The 19833-nt window shown below is 36.9% G+C and overlaps 2 protein-coding genes across 6 annotated transcripts; both read right to left on the bottom strand.

The window, feature by feature from the left end:
- Nucleotides 1-2452: 2452 nt before the first annotated feature.
- On the bottom strand, nucleotides 2453-4309 carry LOC105957878 (Ubiquitin carboxyl-terminal hydrolase family protein). Its single transcript, XM_012981853.2, has one exon. The coding sequence runs from the start codon at nucleotides 4000-4002 to the stop codon at nucleotides 2773-2775; it is 1230 nt and encodes a 409-aa protein (XP_012837307.2). The 5' UTR covers nucleotides 4003-4309; the 3' UTR covers nucleotides 2453-2772.
- Nucleotides 4310-4561: 252 nt separating this feature from the next.
- Nucleotides 4562-19627, bottom strand: RGD3 (ROOT GROWTH DEFECTIVE 3). Of its 5 annotated transcripts, none has more exons than XM_012981917.2 (29): nucleotides 19280-19627; nucleotides 18937-19096; nucleotides 18475-18569; nucleotides 18034-18251; nucleotides 17843-17897; nucleotides 17275-17356; nucleotides 16058-16386; nucleotides 15302-15410; nucleotides 14637-15219; nucleotides 14196-14328; nucleotides 14030-14098; nucleotides 13678-13889; nucleotides 12595-12835; nucleotides 12222-12392; nucleotides 11297-11716; nucleotides 10734-11171; nucleotides 10469-10588; nucleotides 9912-10394; nucleotides 9020-9558; nucleotides 7524-8016; nucleotides 7375-7443; nucleotides 6750-6854; nucleotides 6423-6635; nucleotides 6083-6346; nucleotides 5929-5978; nucleotides 5707-5816; nucleotides 5530-5612; nucleotides 5137-5346; nucleotides 4562-5033 (listed from the first exon to the last, which is right to left on the bottom strand). In XM_012981917.2, exons 2-29 carry the CDS (start codon nucleotides 18983-18985, stop codon nucleotides 4866-4868), a joined length of 6111 nt encoding a protein of 2036 aa, XP_012837371.2. In that variant the 5' UTR covers nucleotides 18986-19096; nucleotides 19280-19627; the 3' UTR covers nucleotides 4562-4865. The 5 variants fall into 5 exon arrangements, with proteins under 5 accessions (XP_012837371.2, XP_012837372.2, XP_012837373.2 ...); XM_012981918.2 differs by having other exon boundaries at nucleotides 18937-19110; nucleotides 19280-19572; XM_012981919.2 differs by having other exon boundaries at nucleotides 18937-19087; nucleotides 19280-19547.
- Nucleotides 19628-19833: the final 206 nt, after the last annotated feature.

Genomic DNA, 19833 nt, shown 5'->3' with positions numbered 1-19833 from the left:
TAGATCAAATAGATCTCCACCGTCCATTAAGGAGGTGGCCTAGTATAAATAGGGGTAGGGTCCTCATTTGTAAGCATCCAACAAGAATTCAACATCCAAGCACTTAAGCAATAAAAGTATTTTCTACAATGCTCTCTTATCTTCTTAAGTTATTCCTGAGCTAAGGCCGCACGGTTCGAAATGAAGTAACTTATGAATTGAAATGGAGTAACTCAGACGAATAAAGTGAAACTCGGAGGAACCCAGACGAAGAAAGTGAAATGGAGCGAATTGTGTTACATAAGACAAATGGAGAGGAATTGAATTTGAGAAGAGAGGGAAAAGTATGAGCGCTTACCGTATTTATTTATTATTTTATAAATAAGAATATTAGGCAATTGTATCCAGCCGGAACCGGTGAACCTTGAAACTGGCCAATAAACCAGTTTTTATCCAAAATATTGCGTCGACGGCGGGATCTGGCTGGACTTCCCGAGGTGGCCGGATCTTGATGGAGTAGGCTGTGGATAGCCAGAATTCGACAGATCTGACCATGAATTGTTGAGATTCGACGGATCTGGCCATAGATTGTCGAAATTCGACGAGTTTGTTGATGGGTTGTCGGAACAAGATGTAGAAGATGGAAAATAAGGGGAAAATAAGATGGAAATTGAGAGAAAGGACGGCTGAATTTTGGAGTGAGAGGAGAAGGGAAAAAAGAAAACAGATTAGGGTTAGGGTTTATATTTGCAGCCCAATGAACTGGGAGTACTAATCTTCCCCGAAATAAATTAAACATTTCTCTTTGATAAATCAAAAGAAAAGGTTGAGCTTATAAGCTGTTAAAAATAATTATAATATGCTCAAGAGTTTATAAGATTTTTCATAATGTTTGGTAATTTTTTTTAAATACGATTTTTTTTATGAGCTATTGAATATCAAAATAAGAGTGTTTTTGTAATAAGTACATATATTCCACATTTTTATTGATGGGCAATTGCTAAATATTGTTGGGCACAAATTCTCTTTCAAATCAAGACAAGACGGATTTTGGAAATTTGCTAAAAATTCTTTGTTCTTCATTTCGCCTTCATTACGTCAAATTGATTTAACACGCTTCACTTCGTCAGATCCATCCAACCCTGCTTCACTCCATAGTAGTTAAATTCCGCTCTCCGCTGTTGCCATCGTCGAAGCTCTACACACAGGTACAGACATAAATGCATACATACGTAGACACATAAGCAACCACACTTGTACGCCCACATATGATTTTGGTTACACTCATTCATATCCGTTGTAACCTAATAATCATGGAAACCAAATCAAAAAAATATTATGAATTATTTGGTGATGGTGATGGTGACGATGATGGTAACGTTGGTGGTGATGTATGCACCAGAGATTTAATTTTTTTTTCTTCACCTTATTTAACTAAGTTGTGTCACTAAGCAATGCAAATAAGTTGTCTAAGCTGTGTAACTAAGGTATTTGTGTAATTTGTGTATATGCTGTGGGAAGCAGTATTCTTATTTTAGTTTTTTCCTTCATTGTATTTTAACTAAGTTGTTGGTTATTAATATAAATAAAATTTGCAACTAAGCTATGCAAATCACCGCGCCGTTGTTACTGTCAGTTTTCCTAAGCGATTTCGTTAGAGGGGGAGCGCACAAGGACTTTTAACAAAATGGCAAAATACGCGTGTCCTTATAGTTATAGAGAATCTTTTTAATGGACCTCTAACTAATTTTTTCTTTTATTTAAGATCTTATTATGAGTAAAAATAGCAAATAAACTCGTAAGAGCTTATCACCCATTTAAAATAAGTCTAACAAAAGAGGCCCTAAAACTACATCTTTTTTTTTTTCTCTTTATGGTACATTATGGCTTTTGGCTCAAAAAAATAATTTCGTTTTGTGCCGTAATGCTATTCTCGGTTTAGTTGATGAAATTTTAATCATATATAGGGTAAATTATAATCACCTCCTGAGGTATGGTCAATTTACGAGAAAAAAAACCTCTTGTTTGGATAATTACATCTACCCTCTCAACTATGATTTTTTCTTACACCTCCACCCTTATGGTGTCAAATTCAACTTAATCATTTAGATTTCGTAAAATGTGCTCTAATTTATATTCATTTTGTGTTAAAATGTAGTTTCTGATGCACGACAATCTGATATATACAAGCTTAAAAACACATATTATGATCATCTTGCTTCAAAATGTGGAGTTCGAATAGAATAAAACGGGTATAAAAGTGGTAATAATCCATATAATCTCGAAAATTTCACTAAATTTGAAACCGCAAGGGTGGACATGTAAAAAAGATTTATACTTGAGGGGTGATTGTAATTATCCAAACAAGATGGTTTTTTTGTAATTTGACAATACCTCAGGGGCTGATTGTAATTTACCCTATATAAAAACTAAAATCAAATAAAATTGAAAATAAAAATAATAATCCACCATGTCCATGAGAAAGTAGATCTTCTTGAAATCAATATAAAACAGTTTGCCCAAGTCATTTAGATATCAAGTGATAAATCACTTTGCACTCAGATCTTTCAAGTTAGCTATTTATTTGTTTATTTTATGAGAAGGGAAGTAGGTTGTGTAGTGAAGTTGAAAGATAACCAACTAAACCACTTTCCTAGCCATACTCACATAAAATTTTCTCCGTTTTCGCAGATGCACTAGTTTCGATTCTTGGCAGATAGATGCCTTTTACCACCGTTCCTTGAGCATGTAAGAACCCGAGACTGCTCGACACAAGTTAATTTTTTTATTGAGCTAGGTTTCGTCGGATTCATACCCCGCAACCAAATCACAATCCGACTCCGTTTCGGACTCGAAATGAATCTTCACCACTTCACCTTCGGAACCCTTACTCTCTTTCTTATACAATCCCCTACTTCGATCCAAAAGCCCCTTCTTCATCATGCCAACGTATTTTCCTCGAATATCAGCCAATGGATGCTTCTCGTTTAGATTCCCGCGATCATAAGCCTCTCTCAGAACAATAGTCTGGGTCCCACCTCTCTTCGATATGTAAAAAATACCCGGATGCCTTTCGAACACCTTAGTGAACTTCTGAGGCATAGCCAACGGTCCGCGTAAATTACTCACGTTTTTTCGCTCGACCTTTCGGAGAATTGTAAGGTGAAGAAGCTCGTGAAACACCCCAACAATCCTCTTTTCGGAGACATCGGTTCTTGGATCTAAATGCGATGCGTCGACGTACGGACTAGTGTAGGCCAACTTTTGCCACTCGTTCAACCACTCCATGCACTTTCTTTTCAACCCGAAACCCCTAGTGAACCCAATTGGAAAAGCCAATTCCCCGTGATTCGTTTCCGCAAGATTCGATTTTTTTGACTCGAGATGGGAAACTGCTAAACAATCATCCCAAACTAATAGTTTCAACCCCACACGATCATCGGGCAGTTTCGTGAAAGAAAACAACCCGGGGTGCTTAGTCACTAACTCGTTCTCGTAACCGTAAGGCAAACCCAAGTCCCATCGAAGCTGATCGATAGTATGCAGAGGGAGCAATCTCTCTTTCGTAAGCATAAGCAACTTTCGCAGCCTGTTCAGAATATCCACGTTACAATCGTCGTAAACACAACGCATTTCTTGATGGTATACTTCCAATACCTCGGGGGTTAATTTATACCACGGAACCGGGGTGCCGCTGGAATCGGGGCGGTAAAATTCACGGAAAATATTGGGGTAGCGGCGAACGAAAGTGGAGACTTTGAGGTCTGGAGGGAGGCCTAGCTGGCCGCGATATCTGGTGAGGTAGTAAACGGGTAAGGCGGATTCCGGGTTGGATCCGATAAGGGAAACGAGGGTGCAAGTGGCTTTGAGGTGCACGCTGCTCGAAACTACGGAATCGAGAAGAGTGTCCTTTACCCATTTGAACTTTACATTGACGAGATTGCGCTTCTGAATTTGGATGAACGGGCGGAAGTATATTGCAAGGGAGACAGCATCGTTGTAACTCTGCCTTCGATGGAACATTGTTTTTTCTCTTGGACAATTCGTCGAACACTTTGCGGTCGACTGGGTTATAAGAAAAGGATGAGCTTTACTCCACGTAATGAGTTGCCATGCACATTGGAGCTTGCCTCTTTGGTTCTTGAAAATGGTGCTACATAACTCGGGTCAAGTTTCCAACACTAGTTGGTTCTTGTCTTCTTCAGGGTCGGGTGCAGTGTTGGTTTTTGTTGGAAAGAGATTTTTGTTTTTACTTTACACGGTATTTATAGTACTTTTTTAATTTAGATTATTTTTTTTAAATTCATTATTTTTAAAATCATCTCTTATTCTCTACAACAATTTTTTGATTCAAAAGTGCGCTAGTGAATTTTGTTTATTTACTATTATTAACGTATAATACAAATATGAGCAATAATATTGATGCCAAAAAAAAAATTAGAATATTTGCCAACACCGACAACTTTTAGCTACCGTTACAAAATTTGATCTGCGCATTTGAACAACGAAAGAAAACGAAAAAAAAATAGCCCCATAGATTTCCGTGTACTGTCTGAACAGAATATACATTTCAAATGTATAATTGAGGTTGAATCAATTTTGAATACCAACTGTAAATCAGGAAACATCTGAATGTATGTACAGTATCCAAAACTTACATATTTTCCTTGTACCCCAACCCACTCCTCCCTGAGCTATATTTTCCGACTAAACTACCTCCAGCACGCACAAAAATGAGCGGATCAAACTGCTAAAAACGAAACCGAAAGTAAAAAAAAAAAAAAAAAAAAAAAAAAAAAAGAAGAAAACTAAAAACTAGATGTCAAAATTGGAGCTGCAAATTGAAAAATTTACACTACTTTATACACATCCTGCGCAGCTTTGATTCAAACGTTGCCGTTTAATTTCGCCAAAAAATGACTTAAATTGTATTCTTCAGTGTACTGTGAGTGGTCCCAAAGCTCTTCCAGACCTCCAAGAATGGCTTTTAGTCCCTTTCCTTTGCCTGGTAAATTTGTATCACCATCAGATGCCTTTGAAGTTCTTGCTCCTCCCTGGATTAAAACAAACACGGATAACGCACACGGTTAAAATATGAGATAATACTCGTAAAGTATTGAGAGAATATAATTCTGGGCAAATGATAATAATAATAACCTTTTTGCCATCTGCAGAAGTGAAGAGATCGAGGAGTTGGTCTGTGTTCATTGTATTCATGCTAGCGTTATCTGCATTGATGACAGCATTGGCTACTGATACTTTGAATTTCTGGAGGCTCATCACTTTCTCTTCCAAGGTGCCTCGCATGATCAGACGGTGGACATTGACAACTTTGCGCTGACCTAATCTGTGTGCTCTGTCCATAGCCTGCCAGTGTGCAAAACACAAATGGTTTTTTTCGAAACGTCAACTCTCGCAGTTATAAAAGGCGCAAAAACACATTTTTCATTTCTCTCTTAGAAGTATTTTTTTAATATTAAAATATTTGGCAAATCACGTCTATTATGTATGAAATTCTGCAATTTATAGATTACTCATCAATAACCATACCTGATGGTCTCTCATGGGATTCCAGTCATGCTCCATAAAAACGAGGGTATCAGCAGATGTCAAGTTTAAACCAAGCCCACCGACTGCATGTAGCGTTTATTAGATTGAAGCCACAAAAAATTCTGCGACGTTGAGTTTTGGCAACCAATTGAAAATACGAAGAAAACAAATTTGTACCATGTGTTGTGAGCAGAAGAGCATCAATTGTAGGGTCTGAGTTGAAGGCTTTGACAATGTCAAATCGCTTTTCAGGTTCAACTGATCCGTCCAACCGCAAATATGTAACACTGATTAAAAATAGGCACCAAGCAATTAAATCAGTCGATGCAGATGAACAGGAGGGTTGTAAGAATATTCATGCTTATAAAGGAATGATAGATAAGAGATGGGGCCACTCACTTTTTCATTTGAGAGTGAAACAAGTCCCTTTCAATAATGTCCAATAAAGCCTGCATGCAGTCATAATTACAAACCAAGAAAAACAAACATATGGAGGAACGAGATATCATAAATAAAAAAATAAAAAAATAAAAAGATAGCAGCAGTAAATTACTTTATGTTGTGCGAATATCAGAACCCTATGTTGTCCAACACTAATAGGGCCTTCAGAACTAGACGCATCCACGCCTATTCCACACTCCTCCATTATCTCCTGAAGGGCAACAAGTTTAGGCGAATGATGTGTTTTATGAAGCTCTGAAGCGATATCAGCATTTGCAGGAACCATTTCTGACAGCATAGGTAAGAGTGACTCTGGAATCCTTTCACCAAGGACAAGTAATGGATGACTACAAAGTTTCAACAAGTATTGAAGTGCCTGAAACGGAGAAAATATAAGTCAAGGAAAAAACTAAAATTTATTATATTTGCTATAACAAACAATCATTTCATACCTGGAACACATGAGAAGATGTTTTGGGTGGCCCGCTAGCATCGTCAGTTTGCTTAACCATATTTGATATTTCTTGTCTTACGTGTGAGCCAGAAAACTGTTCGTACAGTTTTAGCTGTATAGGACTCAAGTCACAATATCTGTCCTGAATAATCTTCTCAGGCAAATCAGATAAAACTTCACCTTTTGTACGACGTAAAAGGAAGGGCATAGCCTATCAGAGGAGAGTCCATCAGCCAGAGCAAATTACAGATGCAAAATGAAAATCTACAAACAAATCCTATAGATAGTTGAAATAACATCGAAGAATCGAGACAAAAATAACTACCTGCTTGTGCAATGCTTCCATGGCTAGTATCCCTCCTTCAGCGTCTTTTGCTGAACATTTAGGGTCTCGAGATGCTAACAGAGGCTTCCCATATGTAGCTTGAAACTGTTGAAGTACCAGAGACAATAATTAGAATAGTGAATAAAACATGCAAAATAGTTTCAGAGTGATCTAACCAAGATGACAACACACTTCTAGTAAGTAGTGACCTTTGCTTATCACATTAAAAAAGGAAAATTTTAATCAATCATTGCTTTCATTTTAATAGGCGAAAGGAAAAAAAAAAGAATATGGATCCAATGTTTCAATAACACCAGTTATAATAAGGTCTGCCAAAGAACAAATAGTTAAGGGAAATAGGCTGAAAGATATATAAAATTGGTGAATTAGCTGAAAATAAAGCTTTTAAATAGCAGCATCCAGAATGTCTATACGAACTCAATTTGTTAGACAAATCAATTTGGTAAAGCACAAAATAGAGGGTTAAATCATCCTTGAGTTTCAGAATCATAGAGAGTGAGATAGTGTATTTAAATAAATTTCAGCACTTGAAAATATCACAGAATTGTCAGCCTTATAAATAAAACAAAACGCAGTTTTTAAAAATCAGGGTTGTACAACATACTTGTCTTTCTGTTCCAAGAAACCCTGGCATGAGAAAGTCGAAAAGAGACCACAAATCCAAGACATTATTCTGCAATTAGAAAGAGTTTTTGTCAGCAAGCAAGTACAAAAAAAATCGCTTGCAACTAGAATTTTAGTTTGACGACAAACCTGAATTGGTGTCCCACTCAATATTAGGCGGTGCTTAGCTCTAAGTTGTTTAACAGCACAAGTAACTTTGGACTTCGAATTTTTTATAATATGTCCTTCATCTAGGATGCAGTAATTCCAGAAAAACTCTTTGAGGTAATCAATATCTTTGCGGACAACATCATATGATGTCACAATTGCATTATACTTACTAAATTCTGCTCGCAAAGAAGAGCGCTCTTGAGCAGAACCAATGTATTGAAGTGTTGTTAAAAGAGATGAATCAATAAACTTCTCTATCTCGTAGACCCAGTGTCCCACAAGAGTCGACGGACATATAATTAATGACGGTGGTAACTCCTCACCCTTATTTGTAGCAATGTGCTCTGCTATATCAGATGCCACAATACTTGATGCTTGAAGGGTCTTCCCAAGGCCCATATCATCACATAAGATGCCATGAAGATTAAAGCGTTTTAAAAATGCTAGCCAGTTTATACCTTCCTGTTGATACCTGAAAGTTCAAAAAAAAAATCAGAAGATCATCAGCAGGCGTAACATTCAATACAAATTCTGGATAAGGACATGGGAAGAGGCTAGATTTTATACATCAGTCAACCGAAGATAATATGCCAGCAATCATGGGTTATGTGAATACATAACCCTTGAAGTAAAATAAGACTAACAGAAAACGATAGAAGCTAAAGTTTGAACCTTCAAGTAAGTTGATACAAAAAAAAGGGAGATGTCTTTTTTTCCCCTCACTCCCAGATATATGGGATAATGCAAGAACAATAATTGAAACTTCTAGAAAAAGTACTAAACAAATAACAAAATAACATTAAAATGAAAAGGATAGGACCAACCCTCATTAGGAGAGTTGGTACCTAGCCTTTACAAATAGAGTAAAGGTCTAGGGTTCGAGTCCCCCTCCCCTTCTTCCCCTTGTAATGGACTTGAATTTACTAAAAAAAAAAAAAAAGGATAGGGGGAACCACCAGTGGCTTCACCTTATTACTGCATTGACAGTAATAAACGATATCCTTACCTTATAATATCCACATGAAAGATATTCTTAAGCATTATATAATACAGAGAGAACACCAAAACTTTTGGTCGTATTCATTAAAAACAAATTGATAAATTGGTTTCTAATACAAATGTCAAATGTAGTATTAAACCTAGGTGCTGAAATTAAGTAGAATGAGGTAGGTACTTAAAAGGATATGAGCGCAGTAAGGCCCCTTCAGGAAGAGTGGAAGAAAAGGATGATCTAGCAGACACTTGATTGTTATGGATAAACCTATAAACTATTAGTACTGACTTCACTTTAAGGTTACTCTATGTGAAGGGGGGAACATTTAAATTCAATACAAATAAACAGCAAAGATGATGAACCAATACATCATCTACAAATAGTATGTACAATTTTACCATACACCCGACCATTCGATCAATTCCGCTCAGTTCAACTCGATTCACCTTAAAAAAAACATTCGCAGAAAATAAGAAATTACCTCCTCAGGGTCACTTGCAGTTCAAAAGGGAGTTTGTAATCATCAATGTGAGAGTTGTCAACTAGCTGCTCCAGAAACTGTGCATCTTCTTTATTTCTGGACAAACGGTCAGTCAGGCCAACAGGTGGAGGCATACCACGTGCTAGCGGAAGCAGAGGCACCAGGGCAGCAAAACTATGTGTTACACTCTGTCTGACAGAATGATCACAGTCACTCATACACCTCAAAAGAGGAACTACCAACAGAGGAGCATACGGGACAAGTTCCAAACCCAATCCTTGTACAAGCAAACTAACAAGCATGCCAGCTCCTTGTCTGGCATGCACAGATGACATATCTCCTAACATAGGAACAGCATTCTCAATAAGAACACCCATAACATCTAATGTCATTGACTTGGCCATTGCTGTGATACATCTTGACGCAGATAATCTTACAGCAATATGAGAATGTCTCACACATCTGAAAATACATGGCAGCAAAGTGAGCAGTTTCTGTCTCAGTGTTGCCTCCAAGAAAGGAGCAATAGAACGCACCACCTGCAACAGTTGCAAGGGAGGAAAAAACATGAAAAACTGAACCTGAGGGACCTTGAAAGTTCTCCAATTGGATGAAACCATACTTGCTAACTAAAAATGCAGTCATGCTACGACACAAATGATTAGGTCAATATTCCATTAAGATAACAACAAGAGGCGGACTGAACCAAAGTACACCTCAATGTTCGCTAATACTGTCAGGAATAAGGTGCAATAGTTCTTCATGGTAACGATCTATAGTGGAACAGAAGGAACAAAAAGTGATTTCATCTACTCTATGGACAGATTGACTCTTACAATTACAAAAAGTCATTTACAATTACACATATTGAAAGAAACACTGTCATGCTTACTTGAATATTGTTAATCAAAGTCTGAGGATCTTTGATGGAATCAATCATTTGATCAATCAACTTCTCATCATCTGCGGTCATGCCTTCAAGATTACAAGGCTTAAGGACCTCAACAAGGCAATGCCAGATCTTTGGAAGTTTGTCAAACAAAGAACCACCAAACTTCATGCATAAATATTTCAATGCAAGTTCAGACCCACGTCTGCTAATATAACCTTCAACCTTTGATCGGTCTTCACCAGCAGATAACATGTTAACTTTTGATTTCTGCTTTACGCTACTACTTCCGAAGGATAGAAGGTCTTGGTCTTCAATAATCTCAACATAATTTAGAGCTCCAGCGTTGGGTGTTTCACAAGGATCCGAGGCTGTTAATGAACAAAGATTCTTGATTAGCTTGTCATTGGGACCTGGTTTGCGTTCAATGCAGTGATGGATGAGCTCTGCCAGCGATTCAGCAGCCTTACTTTGCAGTATTTCCTCCTACAGAGAAAATTAAAAAAAGAAATTAGAGTTTTTCATTTTTTATTTTTTTTTAACAATAAATACACCCATACCTGTTCTCTTTTAATGGAAGACATTATAGGCAAAATTATTGGATTGAGTTTTGCTGGAAGCTCTGACATCCAAACAAATGCAGCCGCTAGTAAAGCGGAGACAGTAAGATGCAAATTATTCTGAAACAACACAGAAAGTATTGATTCAGATGTTAGTTGATATCTAAAAGTTTTTACTAGTTTCTACCATCAATCACTTGTAAATACTTAATGCAGAGAAATACAAAATAGATCTATTAGTAATAGTTCTAAAGTTAAAATGTACCAGAACACATTTCAGATATCCAGCAGTCGTCAAAAGCTTTTGTTTTAGAGACTCTAAATCCTCAGATAAATTCCTTCCATCAGATTCTAGCCCAGAAATAGTGTTACCCAAAAATACAAGTTGCGACGCAAAATTCACAGCATCATCTGCAGTCAAATTCTCGATGTCCAGTTTAATGGATGACAGCAGATCACTGTACAAGCCAGATGCCTCTGTAGCATTATACAATTGGCTGGTCTCATTTCGCATCTTACTATATGTTCTTGAAAGTTCAGCATATGGTAGAAAAGAATCTTTTGTGGGAAATGCAGGGTTACCACAAGCTAACATATCTAACAAAAAAACCCTGAAGTTACTTGAAATGCCAGCAATAACTTCATCAGACTTTACAGAGTCTTTCAATTCTTTAAACCAAGATATTAGAACCATTGAGACCACCTGACATAATAAAAGAAAAGTCAACACATCATCCATCCCATACACCATAGACGAAATATCCAATATATTTAACATATAGAAAAGCACAAAAACACTTCACGGGTTCCCTCTCATCCAAAATTTACCTGTCGCTGGACTCCGGACAAAGAAGTCAATCCCTTCCACAATGGGTCAACCACATATTGCAAGGAAGGACCACTTAACTTAGAAGCCATCACACCCAGAGCTGTTGCCGTAACTACTCTTGTATAAGTTACTGAGATATCCAAATCCGCACCAACAATTATTTTAGCGGCAATTGCAGAAGCATCACCATTTTGATCTCCTAACATGCTTTCGGCAGATTCTGAGGCATTTTTCTGATTTTCACTTTCCATCTTAACTGCTCTCATTTTTGCTGCAGCCTTAAAATGACTTTTCCTAGGCAGGGCTACAGGCCAAAACATTTTTGTAGAATCCAGTTGAGACCCATATGGAGTAGAAGCAAGCACAATCCATGAAGAGAAATATAATTTTGCGGCAGTTTCTAAGTCCTCCACCAGGCACTGATAAATTGAAAGAAATTTAGTATCCAAGCAGAAACAATCAGAAATAAAATAGTTAACTACCTATAACAAGATAACAACCATATGTGCACCATCAAAAGTTGTGAGCATTTTAACACGCTATACACAAACCTGGTACAAATGACACTTAATTGAGGGCATCTTAACTAACTTCAGCACTAGATCTGATGCTGGGATAGACAATAAAAAAGAACAGAAAAGAACATATCTGAGATGTCAGATTACAGATTCTAAAGTCGGAGTTGAAATGATGTACTCAAAGAAACCTATCTCTAATTACCCAAAAAAAAGAACCCAACTAACTTTCACAATTACAAAAACCCATAGAGATATTACAAATACCCTATTGAGGTTTGTTTTGACTATACAATAATCTCCTTCAAAGGTGCAAGTTTATAAATAGAACACGACAACCAAGTATTACTATTTTACAAAAGTAGCTAAACATCAAGGATAATTAATTAAAACAGTAAAAAATGCATACTTTGATTAAGAGATTCCAAACTCTCTCTGAGCACTGCATAATCTCGTCATTTGATTCGAGCAGCAAGTTCTGGAAAACAATCCTTAGGGTGTCGCCAACTATAAAAGAAGGCCAAAATGAGCAAGATCCGTCAGCGATGCTCTTCCTATAACCAGCTTCAAGCAGACGTTCCTACACATTAGTTGCCTACCATTTAGTTTTATTTAAGGATAATCACTTCAAAAGTAAGAGAAACAATGGACTATGTTGTCCTAGCAGAAGTAAGAAAAAACTATAAATAAAATTTGAAACAAGAATTCTAAATTTGGAAAGCAATCACATTAGGTCATACACAGTAGGCACGAATAAAAGTCAATGTAGCTTAATACACTACCAAGGTGCGGATTGCTGAAAAGCGGACTGAAGTGATACTATGTCTCATAAAGGGCCATAACCTCGGTGCGAGTGTTGATAGCATATAAGGGTTTTCCAGAGAACTCATCCCTTCTTCAAGATCATCTGCCTGACCAACTTCATTAAGGTCAAGCTCCAGTGTCTCCTTGGAGCCCAAGGTATCAAAAGTTTTTGGAATCATCTGATCCTGGGAATAAATTTCCGCTAACAAATTCATTACACTGCAATAGAAATTAGACAGAAATATCAAAATTTGAAAAACCACCACATTGTAGGGATATTATCACTGATTATTCTTGAGAAAATAATAATAGTACTTGATTGGAAGATAAAATTCAAGGACCTATATGCCAAAGAATTAAGCCCGTGAACATAATACAGAATAAAATGTCTCACCACAAATAAAATAGATAGACAAGAAGGCGTTTGAAGAAAAGGCACCTTAGAGAGATGGGCGCAATACTAGGGAGACATTTTGGAGGAAAACACTACTGGGGAACTCATGAAAAGAGGTGGTGGTATATAAAATGTGATGAAGTATTCAGTAGGAAATTAGGCGAAAGAGGAACCTAAAAAGAGTTGAAACTTAACTCATATGCAAAATGAAACATGCAAGTAAAGTTGATTAGTCAAGGTTTGGTAGAGTGTTCATGATAATAAGCACGAGAACTAAAAATTTTGGGAATGGGGTGAAGAGAACTAAATGTTGAGGAGAGTTATAATTTACCCACCAAAATAAGGAGTGTTAAAATTGACAGAAGACGGAGAAAAAAAATGGAAGAACTTCAAGACCAAACGACATTTCTAGTATAGTTCAGAGTTCTTGAACAATGTAAAGTACTTTGATCGGTTAATTCATCTTAAGTACGGCAACAAAAAGATGCCTGGAGAATAACAGATAAGTAATATAATAATGGAGCGAGATTGAAATGGCGTACGTATTTGTTAGCATATTATTTAATTAGTAAGGAAATACAAAAAGCACTTGCAACAAAACATGCAGAGTAGAACAGTCAATAACCATCAAACTGAAGAATGTCAAAAGCGACAGTCAATAAAATACCTGCTGGTCGAGGGACTCAAATCATCCAGGTCAAGCAAAATATCCCAGAGCAGCATAATAATAGAATGCAGCATTGAACCCTTGAGAGAAACAATAGCAGCGGAAGTTGGTATCAGAGCCTCTGCTGCAACTGCTCTCACATCATCATCGGGATCTTCAAGCCCAGTTCTACAAGCAGGAAGAATAGATCCCAGTAAATCATGGAGCATCTCCTGGTATGAACGTGAGATTCTTAGTAGCAATATCAAAGTAGTGAAGCGGTTAAATTCTAAAATGAACAAGATGAGGCTCAAGAGACTCGAAGAAACGAATTTGTTGAATTTGGTTGTGCCTCTGTTGATTGTTTGTATACCTGTCGAACAGCAACTAAATATTTAATGCCCAACAGACTCCCATGACGAATCTCCCATTCTGGTCTACGCTGAAAGAAGCGAAGGGATAATTATGTTGCAGTGAGAAAAAAAAAATAGACTAGAACAACATGCTTTCAGAAGCTGACAATTGTTTAATCATTTTACCTGCATCTGCAACAAAATGTTCAACGTCCCTTGAACTAATGTTGGATGCATGTACTTGAGGACAGCACCTAAAGCTTGAGCACAGGTTTCCCTCACTGGTGCCACAACCTGATCTGAGATGTAGTCTCCAAACCTATAAATAGAGAAATCAGCCACTTAGATCTCCCAAAATCCCAAGTGACTAAATCTTCATTTGAGGCACTCCACATATCAAAGATTGACACCATAAAGTCTAAGATGGCAGCCAACGAAAAGACATTAATGCATATAAAAAGATCCAAAAAATAATGAAAAACTCATGGCATATCAAATGTATTGCTTGCATACTTCGAGCCAAACAGCTCCTCCTTTTCCTTTTAGTTTCATTTTGACTTCACTCACTTCACTATTTATAACTAGAATAAATGCTGGATGTGCAATGTTGTTTGAAACAAATCATACCTGTCTAGTGACAAAACACATAAGAAGCGAACTGCACAGTCTTGCAGAAATTCACAGTTTCGCAGCCAAGAAGTCCTGGCATCTCTTACGAAGTTCATGAGCTCAGAGTTTTGAGGAAGATTTTTCAATATATTTATCTTCTCCAAAGGTTCATTGTCCTCAGAGTATTGTTTTGTCGATGTAGCATCATTAATAGAATGGCTAGCACTGTCAATACCAGAGTGAGATTCCAACTTCACAAAACTAACATCAATTTCTCCATTTGCATGTGCAGTAGGAAGTTGCCCTCCATCATCAGCTTTTATGCAGATGTCTAGATCTCCATCTCCAGAGCTAATCATCTCAAATGGTGCGTCTTCAAGTTTTGGTCTCTTCAAAACCGGCTCGAATTCATCCATGGGAACTTGCACATTCAAATCAATTTCCCTCTCTCTCTTTATTGCAGATTCATTATCTTTAACTTCGATATTCGATAAAGACGCACTACGACAGCTGACTTCAGGCATAAGGATTCCAGCACTAGCTCCTTGATAGGTTAATATCTCTCTAAGAGCCATGATACTCCCATGTCGAATCTCCCAAACTGAAAGCACATAAATGAAAGGTAAATTTCACATAAATTGTAGAAATATCAAGTCGTAGTACAATATAAAAAAATCATTTACCAGGGTCAAACATATCAATGAGGAGTTGCTCAACAAAACTTCGGAAAGGCCAACTCCCATCTCCTTCATTCTCAAAACTTTCATCATCAGAAACGGTATCTGTAAGTTGCTGCATCAAGAACTAGTTCAGTAGTTTGCAATACAAGGTTCTCGTAAGAAAGCGAAAACAACAAACATCATTAGAAAGGAGAAACGAAAAGGAAAACACTCAGCAAAACAAGGGAGGAAAGAATATGTTAAATAAAATTAAGAATAGGTCAAGATGGTGGACTTCCATACCAAAACATGAGAGGAAAGAATATGTTAAATAAACTTATTTCATACACTCTTTAGTGATATGGAGATTTGCTTTTCAGTCTTGTGCTCTCACTAAATGTATTCTTATCAACCCTGACCTCGATTGTTGGTTTGCTTTAAGCAAAATCAGATTAGTTCCACAAAGAGGCTACTATGATATATTCAAAAGTTAAAATAGAGGCATATTTGTTCTGGCTAGATTTTAGACTAGTTTTGCTTTACTTTAAGAACCCTAGCTATATTTGGAGACTAGAGAGCCCTAATCCAATGTTTATTTTTTATGCCCAGCTAGGATGAGAAGCAATTAACTAAGAGTTTGAATCAGTAACACTGCAACATTGTTTTTGGGAAAGAAAAGAAAAAATCGGGAGGGTAAATATAGCCAGTTAGCCAGTTAATAACATTTTCATCTCCAGCAGTTTAAAAAAAAAAAAGATAATCAGAATCATTCTTATTCACCTTATAAGAGCTTGATGAGTCTACGGAGATGCTCTTCGGTGATACCATATCAAGTGACTGTGCTGCCTCTGTATCCCCATCTTTCGACCACCCTTTGGATTGATCTTTTGAATTACTTTTTGCCTTCCGTTTCAAGAGATTCAGCTCCCTGGCACTGGGTCTTCTAGATCTGGATGGCACCATGCTTGTCACAAGTTGTTGGATATTACGAGGTTGAGAGAAATACTGAAATGCAATCCCATTCCCAGAGTAATTAATTTTGTGCATAATAAGGTCCTCGTCCCTTATCACATCATTGACATCCATGAACTGCTCACACATGTCTAAACCTATAGATGAGAAGTACTACAATTTTAGCAGATGAATTACGTGTATCAGAATTTCAGGTAACATCTAACTCTTAACTCTAAGCTGGGTAAGAAACATTAAGGACAAATAATTGATAATGATAAACAATATGACAATGTTCTACTTTTTGCCCATATGCTGCTTTCAGAAATGTAAAGTTCCCGAGTTCCCTGTCGTTCTCATATTAGATGCATTGTACTTAATGTTGAAAACAGCATTTCAATTCAATAGTGGATCACTTGGGTAATAAGTTTTTAATATTAAGTCAAAAGGAGATGTTTGAATTCTAAAGTCGTCTTCATAAACCCTCAATTTCATTGACAAAAGATTTATATTGCCCGTTCGGATGACCAATAAACTTATATTAGAGAATGGAACCCGAAGATAGTTCTAGTGTGAAGTCAAATAACGAAGACTTATATCAGAAATTATCTTTTCTTCATCATATGTATGACAAACACCTAAACTCTGAAGAACTAAACCATAATGTATCAAACAAACGAGAGTCTTTCTGCAGGATATTAAAAGTTGCCCCCCTAAAGACAAGAAATATCACAAAATATTGTTGCCAACCAAAAGTTCTGCAGAGCAGAATGCAACATTGTTCTCTAAGTATAATATACGAGAAAATCAGAACTACTAGAATGTGAATTGAAGGATTGATAATCTTCTGTTGAGGACTACGGATGCGTTCTAAAGCATGGTTTTTCCACTATAGCAGTATTGTAATGGATCAGCTCTTTGTGTAGAACAAATGTTACAAATTATAGCAATAAGATTCAGGTGTTGCTGCTTATCAGAGGCAGACTTTTCGAAAACAGGAGCACACATTATTGGTTAAATACCATATTAAAAGACGTAGCACTGACCCAATCGACGCCTAAGATTTTGTTTCTGCCGAGCCAGTCTCTCCTTAGGATTCTTGCTGTTGTCACTTGCAATATCAAATTCCTGTAATTCAGTTAATGGAATTTCAACAGACAAGAAGTTATATACCAACACAACCTCAACTCAATACAAAAACTAATGCAAAATTTTATTTTCCATCATGAGTTGGACCCACCCAATGACGCATGGAAATGTTAAATATATGATCACAAACTTATGGAGCACCACAAAAATCTAATTTCTATTTGGATTGAACCTGATGCACTATGCACTATAATACCAAGATTCTAAAAGAGATACCCTCCATAAGACAACATCTTAACGAAAATAAGATGGCAAGGCATAAGATTCATCACAAGTAATTCAGTTCTGAAGCTCTGCCCTACAAGTATTCCAAAAGGTTTTATGATGAACACATAGAAACCTAACGAAGAAAGGTAGTATTTTCCCGGAAACATAAAAGGGTCACAAAAAAAAGGTCTAAACCGGTGATAAGGAAATAAATATCCAATATTTACATTGCCAAAAAGGAAACCTGTGGGGAATTACCTGCCCCCCAGATGACACCAGAGCCCCAAATTCCAACACCTTGTTTAGATCAAAACTGCAACATTCAAAATTGTCATCACAAAAGATAACTGTGAACCAAATGAAATGACATCACTTTGTAACACAGCCAGCAGGGCAGTACAAAGACCACAAGAAGGAATGGAATTCACAAATAAAGAAAACAAAGAGACCTTCTGAAAGAAGTGCCTGCTCCAAGTTTAGAATGGCAGTTGGACCAACTCAATATATCTTCAAAGCTGGTAGATATCCCAGCTTCTAACATCTTGACCTCAACACAGCTAGAAAGTTCAGTCACAGATGCATGTTTAACATTTTCCGCAATAGCTCCCACGGCATGAGCAGCAGCCACCCTGGTATCCCATTTTTTACTGCGTAGATACTGTGACACCTATAATTATATTTGACGATGGTCAAGCTAACATTGACAGCGAGAAGCCTAAGTATTACTTATGCAATGATGAGGTGCGATAAACAAAAGCATCTGTAATTCTACATCCAACAACCGAACACTCACGCACTTCAGATAAAATAAGTAAAACAAGAAAATCCTCACTCTCTTGTTGATAAGCTGTACCAATGACATTAAAATGACGATTCTGGTAGAAACATACCTTACTCAAAAGAGCGTTCAGGTCCTGGGGATGTGATTTGGCAATTTCCCCTATCTGCCTGGCTGCAGAAAACCTAGTTGCTTGAGTCGAACCGGCTTAGCATTTGTTAAAGATGAAACAAACCACTAAACAAGGACACTCATTTAAAAAAAAAAAAAACGTGTATGCCAACATATAGATACTCGATAGCAAACTTCATACCAAAATCAAACTGGGAAATGAAAACCGGTCATTGCAATACATAAAATCAAAAAATGAACATATACCCTGTCCAAAATAAGCAGATTAGAACAGGTTTAATTTCAGAAATACTACAAATTAACAAACCCATTAATACATTACTAGGGAATGCATACGCGAGCATATAAATGCAATATAATCTTATGCATATATGGAATTATTATGTCACTAATTTCTGAAAGAGACAAAAAAAACGTGCATAAACAGCTGTACAGAGGATACTGTCCAGCAAAGTGAGCAGCCGATTCAGCCGTGATGACTGTTGAGACATACTCGAAAACGTTCACCCAAATTCCTCTTCAGTTGAATGCCGCCCTAATGTTTGAAAGTAATGAATGATCTTCAACCACCGTGGGAAAAATTTTGCCAATAACTGTCATCTCTTGCATGTAAAAACTAACAAATCATTCAACCACAAAAAAAAATATACCCTATTATTAACAGCAAAATGCAAGAAACAAAAAAGAAAAAATGTCGATTTGCATAATAATTAAAACAGAACAAACAAACAAACGCAACAGTATCTTCTAAAAAACAAGTGCGGGCAGTGAGAACATTGAATTACCTGTTGGTTTGTCGATATTGCGATGAACAAACATGTAATCGGGATCAATTTACGCATCCATGGCTGCAATAGGTTGTCCCATACAGAGGTAAATGCGGAAATAAAGATGCATACAAACCTAGAAATCACCAAAAAGAGGATCTTATGCAAAGAATTATTCTTATTCTTCTTCCTAAAACTAGATTGTTTTCTGTGGGTGTATGGAATGGAGAGTGAGGAGACGAGGGTTTCGATTTTGATAAACAGCAGCGGATTACGCTCTTTTTATAAGAGAAAAAAAGAATACTGTAAAAGAGAAGAAAATAAAATTGTTGGTTGTTTGGAGATTCGCGAGTCAGAACCCGACCCGATAAATACCACCTACTTGGCTTTTTTATGACCCGTTTTAAGATTCGCATAATAGATTTGGTAAGGCGCATTTTTTTATTTCTTTTTTAGGATTTTTATTTTATTTTTTACTTCTGAGTTATTTTTATTTAGGGTAAATAGCACTCAGATCCCTGTGGTTTGAAATTTGTGCACATGACCCCATTGTACTTTCAATATAGCACGTG

Source organism: Erythranthe guttata, chromosome 1 (genome assembly GCF_056151865.1).
Source record: "Erythranthe guttata isolate IM_541 chromosome 1, IM_541, whole genome shotgun sequence".
Lineage (NCBI taxonomy): Eukaryota > Viridiplantae > Streptophyta > Magnoliopsida > Lamiales > Phrymaceae > Erythranthe > Erythranthe guttata.
This window is presented reverse-complemented; position numbering and strand designations above follow the sequence as displayed.